The 8,152-nt window shown below is 47.0% G+C and overlaps 1 protein-coding gene across 2 annotated transcripts; it reads right to left on the reverse strand.

The window, feature by feature from the left end:
* Positions 1-4,850: 4,850 nt before the first annotated feature.
* Positions 4,851-7,730, reverse strand: LOC118779089 (amphoterin-induced protein 1-like). 2 transcript variants are annotated; one of them, XM_036530974.1, is made up of 2 exons: positions 7,393-7,730; positions 4,851-6,482 (listed from the first exon to the last, which is right to left on the reverse strand). In XM_036530974.1, the coding sequence occupies exon 2, from the start codon at positions 6,393-6,395 to the stop codon at positions 4,851-4,853; it is 1,545 nt and encodes a 514-aa protein (XP_036386867.1). In that variant the 5' UTR covers positions 6,396-6,482; positions 7,393-7,730. The 2 variants fall into 2 exon arrangements, with proteins under 2 accessions (XP_036386867.1, XP_036386868.1); XM_036530975.1 differs by having other exon boundaries at positions 7,284-7,730.
* Positions 7,731-8,152: the final 422 nt, after the last annotated feature.

An 8,152-nucleotide genomic window follows, 5' to 3' on the forward strand; every position in this document is an offset into this window, starting at 1 on the left:
TCACGTTACTGTAAACTGCATTGTCAGCATTCCTTCTAAAGTTAAAATATACAAACGTACATATCTTTCAGAGTGATGTGCTGCAGTCATTTCTAGGAAATTTTACTTGTTCATGTAACTGGTTGCACATTCAAAGAGTAAAGGGGGAGGCACTGTCAAAAAGCCATGCATACCGATTTTTCTATATTTCTATATATGTGTGTGTTTAGTAGTATACAATATATATCTCTGAAGTCAGATCTAAATAAAAACACATTTTTAAATATGATTTTGTAGTATTTTAGAAGTGCATCCTTTTCTTCCATTTAACTTGTTTTATTGTGACTCGTTAGGTTCGGCCGCTGCCGAGTTCAGCGGGTGATTAGGATTCAGCCTATCTCTTGCTTTGCATTCAGGATTCACAGCAGTTTACTCTCTTTTATTGTTCCGTTCACTGACAACTGCACAATTTATCATCACGCCTTTCCATTTATGAGAGGCTTGGAGAAAACACTCACAAGCGTCGCGTTACGGCATAAATTCCGATGCTGACGTTTTCAGTCAAGCAGAGGCAAATAAATGCCACTTTTATCTGTGACTGATGGCAATATGTGGCACATTTTCTCTCGTTCTGTCCGCTTACTCTTATTTCTTATTTCTGTTTCTGTACACATTCATGCATTTTTGAGGTACAAGCCACAGAAAGTCCAAACTGAACAAAATAATGCAGTTGTACTCATTGCCTATTGATTTTTTGGTCTCAAATTTTCCCACCACTTCTTTTTTCCAGGGAAAAACAACTAAACAACAATGGGTAATTTTAGGCAGCGTCCTGAACAGCCAACTCCACCCGACACCAAGTGAGCACTATGAACCATGTTTTATGGACATCGGAGGGGACAGAGGTGGGGAGGGGGGGGGTGAAAAGCGTAGCCAAAGCATATGTTTGCCCTCTGTGCCAAGCATTAGCACAGCACACGCAGCCTCTACATCTGCCCTACATAGAAAGAGTATTTGGTCGCTGCGATTGCGGTCCTGCAGGAAAATGGAATGTAATTCCTATGGGATATGTGTAACTAGGTGGCTACTGCAGGGAACTGGTGCAGTTCTTTCCAAACTGAATGGCAATCTGTGTGTGCAAGTACCTGGAGGGCAAGAACAGAGCCCGCTGAATTCCATCGCTATTCACAACCAAATTCGCATTTTCATCTTTCGAAAGAAACCACTCTGGTGCAATTCATACCACGATGTTGCACGCTATGTCAAAGGAACGCGTGCTGTGCCAAGAGCATCAGCATTATGGAAAATTAATAGCAGCGTGTATGATATCGGCAAAAACGCCCTCAGAGACAGGCAGTTTCTATCATTTTCATGGCTTATTCACCCATATCCTGAGACCATCGATGCAATTTGCTCTGTACACAAATCGATTACAGAAGAGCAGGTGTGTATGTATGGATGCTCTTGAGTCCTCTCAGAATGCTCTGACAGTGTGCTGCACTTTAAAAGGCCCCGGACCATGTGGCTGCGTTGCCTTGTGTGATCTGCACTTGGGAAACCTCCACAGCTTACACGAACAATGAACATGGAGACGTCTTCGCGGTTTGAATAACGGCTCTCAGGCAACTAGCTGAAGTTAAGAGCTCACATCACTCGATCTGGCTGGAGTACAGCAACAGACCACGTTCGTTTCATCACTTAAGGAGCGCACTTCACAATAACAATTGTTATTGTTTTGTCAGCTGTTATAAATACGCACAGTATGCCATGTGTCCTGCTAAATGTGACATACTCACACAGCAAAGGTTTTCTACAGAGAGCTGTAGTTATTAATGGCTTGGGGTAGGATTTTAGCTCAAGGAATTTCATGGTTGGTATTTGGCCAATTAACAATAAGTCATAGTCACAAAAAAAATCTTAATTTTGAATTAAGGGCTATTAATTTTGAAATAACCCTTTAATTCAGCAATTTCTACCACTGACAAGACTATTTGTTACAGTGTACAAATGTCTTTATCTAAGCCTGTGGTTTATAGATTTTTCTTATCTGAAGCGGTCTGCTGCTCAAGAATATCTGACAAACTGGCAACGTACTGCAGGTCTATCATCTGTCATAAAGACATCTTTAGGATGAAATAAATATCCCCAGCAATCTGAGCTGTTCCAAGGAACTGGTAACTGCACAGCTATTATGGACAAATTCTCTTATGTTTGACTTGATCAGGATCAAACGCCCTGCATAATTAAACAAAACCTGAGGCAGACTGAATGAAATCTATCACATCCCATCATATGGTTATTAATTCTGTCTTTGATTGCACACACTGACTTTTCTATCTAAACAGACACTACATGCTATACAAAACATCATCCTTCCACTTTTCAGAAACATTCCATTTAGTTACAGTATTTGATATGATTATTTAATAACTCTTTTTGCAGTAATATTAGCCACTCTGCCCTACAGTAATTATTGACAGCATTTTGTTTATATTCTAGCCACTCCATGGACCAGACTAATGGCTATCTTACTGGTTAAGGAATCAAATATCTGCTGGTGTGGCATAGCAATGCCCAGTGAATGGCAAGCCTGTTTTTTCCCATTGCCCATTCAAAACAATATACGGAATTAATGTTTTATTCTTCATGCTCACGTTTAGCGATGCTTAATAATGTCAAAATTTCAGAGGCACATCTTGTAATTGTAGCCATAATAACAGCCAACAGTCAGTAATTACAGTAGGTATAACAGCTATTGGAGCTCTGTGGAAGACATGCTAGTTTCAACAAATATGCCAGCAGTCTACAGTAGCTTTCTAGCTATCTTAAACATGGTATTACCATTCTTTTCACATAACTGGGCAATGTTAGCTCTGTTTTTTTCCCTATTGACTTGTCCCTTCCTCCCTCTGTGTTGTGTTTTTCTCTCTGCATTATGAGCACATACACCCTACAGTACATCACTGAGAACGGCCAGTGATGGATGGGCAAAGAGAGCTTCCTTTACAGACAGCACTGGACACGACCGCACTGACACTGGCCTACAAACGTTTGCCTCTCGGTCTTTGGAAAGGCATGCTGCGGAACAAGTGAGGAGGCCATTTGGGACGCTGCCTTATATTCTGCTGCCCGTCTCAAAAACCAGCCTCCCCCCTAATCAGATTCTTGTCTCGTACAGATTTAGCCAATCAGAACACGGGCTCTCTGAGGAGGACTCGTACGGGGAGAATAGCAGGAGCAGTGATAGTCCTTCTACTGTCCAGTCATGGCTGAGCACACAAACCCCAGAATGAGCTAACACACAGATTCGGGGCGTGTGCAACCAGTCAAGACCTTCGAGTTACACAATAGGTTCATGCTCCTTTTTAAATAAGGAAAACAAATACAAAGTTTCTTCCTCCATTTTCTTTATTTGTTATTTTTTAAAGGAAGCACACTGATATCCTTTTAAAAAACTGAAAAATAAAGAAAATAGGGGAAGACAGTTTATATTTGTCATTTTATATTTGAAACATATTTTTAAGTATTTTTACATATTTTATTTCAAAAGAAATATGGACCTATTCAAGAAAAAACGAGACCCCAAGACTGGTGACTGTTAGTGTATCTATAACTCATGATTACCAGTTAGCAAATTCCCCTCTGCACACTGATTTTTGTGATTGGATATAGTCTACTTAGGGCTTTAAAGTGCAGAACCTTGCCTTTTGTCGCTAAAGATCAATATTCAGGTACCAAACTCCCAGATTTGTTAAAATTTACTGCAAGATAGTAAACTGCTGTGCTTTATTTATACTCAGCCATTGTTTAATCTGTGTCTTAGACGCACTGTTCACCATGATATGCTACATTGCGGTTGCACCAGCCTATTAGAGACATTGTGAATAGCATTAGCTGTTCATTTACGAGGTGGAGTCAGCTTCAGCCTATTGAAGCTCAGCTTTGAATGACTGCCAATTGAGCGACTGCGTTGTCAACACTGTTGCGATCTCTCTTTGGAACAAAATGCTCCTCTAAAATTTGTTAATTCTTTTGTTGTGGGGCACGCCACTGCCCAGATTAAAAAAAAAAAAAACAGTACTACGGTTCAGAGTTTCCCATTGGCCAGTGCAGCCTGCCTGTAATCGTGTATCCCGTTTGTTTATGGTGGGCCAGTCCACCAGCAGCCCCCTTTTTATAGTGACTCAGTGACAGTGACTATTCATAGCCTGGTGATCCTGGTCTGTCAGCAGTGGAGAGGTTTATAAGCATTATAACTTCTATAGGAAATGGGCGACTCATACAAGGCTATTTCTAATAAATATTAAATGAGTTCTGCAAGGCTCATGCTCATGACTTATTAATAGGTGTAAAGCTTTTTTTCCCCCACAAATGGATCTTCTCTTATTTTCTACCACCCGCTATGTATCTCACCTCATCACTGCCTCCAATCATCATCACATATCTACTTCTTTTCAACCCCACCCCTCTCCCAAGTAAGGTTAATGCTTTATCCATTACCCCCTCCCCAAAAAAAAATTGTTCCCTCTTTTTACCTGTTTTAATAATGTCCTCTAGCCCTTCCAGACCATGTCACAGTATACATAGTTAATTGCTACAGAGTAAATTGCTGGAAAGGGTTCCTTGTGTTTGTTTCCCTGTCCCTTGCCTTTAACAAAGACAAACTGTAAATACCCCTAGTAAAGCTAACCGTTCCCTTGAGCTCAGGGACGTGGACTGCCTCCTTCTTCCTCTTTGTTTTTAGGAAGTCACAGTAGCACGCTCGGCAGAGGGTGGTGGACGGCCCCCCCTCCCCCCCTCTTGATACGTTCCATTTTGGAAGATGCATCCAGTGAGCGCGGGGGGGGGGGGGGGGTCGTGGGAGCCCGCTCTCAGACCACGATGGGCGTGTCGGAGCAGACGGAGCTGATGGAGTCGGCGTCCGACTTCTTCCTCTGGCCCCTCTCCCGCCGGCCCTCCTGGTCCCTCTGGTGGTCCTCCTCGCCGTCGGGGTTGAGCTTCCCGTTCTGCCCCTGCAGGTCCTTGGGGTCTATGAAGGCCACGTGCCTGCTGAGGCCGGCCTTGGTGGCCAGGTCCTCGTGGGTGGGCGTGGCGCTGAGCACGGAGGAGTGGATGCTGTCCTCCTGCTGGCTCTTGGCCTTGCTGTGGCCCGGGCAGCAGAAGCAGCGGCAGGGTGTCAGGTACAGGTATATGAGCACCAGGATCACGCTGGCCAGGCAGCCCACCAGCGTGGTGTAGGCCGTGTTGAGGGTCTCGCCGCCGCCGCTCAGGGTGAAGTTGTTCACCTTCACCGTCACGTACAGGGTCTCGTTGAACACCTCGCTCACCGCGAAGCACGTGTAGACCCCCGAGTCCTCCGCCCGCACCTTGCTGATCTCCAGGCTGCCGTCCGCCAGGACCACGGCGCTCCGGTTGATGCCGGGGCCCACCAGCACGTTGCCGGGCATCACCCAGGTCTTGTGCATGTCCCGGTGGCGGGTGTCACAGCTGAGGACCAGCATCTGGTCCAGGTAGGTCTCCTCGTCCGCCGCCTTGACGGTGCTGCAGTTCATGTAGCCCCCATTGAGGTCGAAGACTGGCACCGTGGTCTTCTGCGGGCCCGGCAGCACGCAGGTGTAGTCGTCCTTGAAGTCGACGGCGGAGCTGAGCCGGCGGATGTGCCAGTGGGCCAGCATGTTGTAGAGCTCGCAGTCGCAGGCGAAGGGGTTGTTGTGGAAGTAGAGCCCGTTCTTGATCCAGGCCGGCAGGACCTTGAGCTCCTGAACGGGCAGGACCTTGACCCGGTTGGAGGAGACATCCAGCAGGCTGAGGTTCTTCAGCCGCGTCTTCTCCTTGACCAGCTCCAGCGGGAAGCGGGACACCTGGTTCTGGCTCAGGTAGAGCTTCTGCAGGTTGCCGAGGCCCGAGAAGGCAGAGCGGTCAATCTGGGAGATGTGGTTGTTGTAGAGCAGCAGCACCTCCAGGTCCTTCAAGGGCTCGAAGATGAACTCGTCCAGCTGCCGCAGGCTGTTGGAGGACAGGTCCAGGTAGCGCAGCTGGGTGACGTACAGGAAGGCCTCAGAGGAGATGAAGTTCATGCCATTGTGGCTGAGGAGCAGGTTGTGGAGCTTCCCCATCTTGACCGTGGTCCACTCGGCCCGCAGCCGGCTGATACTGTTGTAGCTCAGGTCCAGCACGGCCGTGTAGTTGGGCAGGGAGGTGGGAATGCTGGTCAGGTTCATCTTGGAGCAGCTGACAATGTTGCTGGCGCAGATGCACGTCTTGTGGCAGTTGAGGGTCGAGCCCGCCACCCACGGCAACAGCAGAGCCAGGGAGAGGAACCTGAGCACCCCTCGCAGGAGGGCGCCCGTGGGGACGCGGGGCAGACTGAGCGGTCGCTCCCCCGCTGAGAAAGGAGCGGGCATGGTGGTGGCCATTCTCTGTGCACGAGATTCCACAATCAGCCAAATCTCACAAAGCAGCGTGGCGTCGCGGTCCGCGGGGCTCCTGGCATCGTAAACGGACTGCCGTGAAAGAAGCAAAACCGAACATGCAGTCTGTCAGACAGCGTACATTGCTGGAATTGAAATAACATTGTCATGGTTACATCACTCCAATCCCCCCCCCCCCCCCCCCCCCCCCCACCACCACAGCTCCCAAACACATACACACATACCACACACACCTGAGACACTTTTCATTTAAGTTACAATTGCAAACGTGATGTTTGTGGCGATTCAACAATAACACATGCAGTGAGAGCCAAGACAAGCATGCGAGCTGCAAAACAACGACAGGTCTCAATCACAGTAGGCTAATGTGCACGTGCTGCTCCCCCGCGGGAGTGCTCATACTGTCCACTGAACAAGCACGTTTTGAGCTGGTGCTTGCAGGAGGTGTAAGTGTTGCATTGCACCATTTTGTATATGCACAAAAACACACATCACCCGTCCCTCTAACTGGCGTTTAAATTCACATGACGGTCAATGCGGTAAATTACCCTAAACATCCACTATAGGTGCACGTTATTTTGCAGGCTAGTTTGATTTAAAGTTCGCTCTGCACGTCTGTTTACCCTTATCACCTAAACACCGAGTTCGGAGATTCACGAATGGAAGCCCGCATCCTACCTGCTTTTTAACAAAACACGGAAATCCTACAACCAGCCTCAGCGAAACACAAATAAATAATATAAAACTGGTAGGCTAAATACCATATCAATTAATAACACGTATTACTGACGATGAAATTACGCAAGAACAAGATGACGGAAAGAAAAGCAAACGCATCTATTCCAACCATCCCTTAAATCCCATGTACTGTACCTTGTGCCCTTTGTAGCAGATAATCGACTTTCGGAAAACATAAAATAAATCCCCGGCTGATTGTCTTGATTGCAAACCACGGCACACGGGGCCTGGTTTATTGGTTTACCTTCTGTTGCTTCTCAGGACAAATGTGATCAAACCCGATGGCGATACATGAAATCCGGTCAGCGCTTCTTCATGCTCAATCACCGTGGGCTCACAAGCGAACGTCCCTCCCCTCTGAATTGAAACAAAATGGTCAAAACTGCCGTTTAATGAAACGGCGACAGTTCAAGTCGGCAGTGGTGTTTCTTATCGGAGATCGAAAGCGCTCCAGCTGGCAGCTAGTGCCGCAACAAGGCTATTGGGGCTTACGTGTCTTTTCAGTAATAGAAACAGCAGTCCGCAGTCCCTCAACATAATGCAGCTACCGATGAGAGTGTATCAACCAGCGCTAGCGGGACACCCTTCAGCACAGAGCACAGTGAAGGGCAATCGCAGCTCAGCAGGTGCCTTTCCAGCTGCTAATTAAAAAAAATCAAAACAAATTCCGCTGATCTTCTCCAGTGTTGCATTGAATATGATCTGGGAGTATAACGTCTTTCCTCAATTCTTTCATATCTATGTAATCAGGCTTGTGAGCGGAAAGTGTTTATCCGATAAACACTAAATAACAGTCGGCGAGAATAATTTCTGTAACCTATAGGACGGACGCGCGTTTTCCTCACTGCGTCTTTCGCTGCGCCCAGAGCCAGCGGCAGCCGTGTAATGCTATAGCCACGGCCAGCGCAGAGGTCCTCACCTGCGTTCTCCTGCTCTTCTGCAGTTTTCATAAGCAGGTCGTGTTCCCGATTCGACGGCTGCGCTTGAGTATAACATTTTCTCAT

The sequence above is a fragment of the Megalops cyprinoides genome, chromosome 6 (assembly GCF_013368585.1).
Source record: "Megalops cyprinoides isolate fMegCyp1 chromosome 6, fMegCyp1.pri, whole genome shotgun sequence".
Lineage (NCBI taxonomy): Eukaryota > Metazoa > Chordata > Actinopteri > Elopiformes > Megalopidae > Megalops > Megalops cyprinoides.

Bases quoted from the DNA above. Each gene is read 5' to 3' on its own strand.
- LOC118779089 (XM_036530974.1), bottom strand. From the start codon at position 6,395: ATGGCCACCACCATGCCCGCTCCTTTCTCAGCGGGGGAGCGACCGCTC.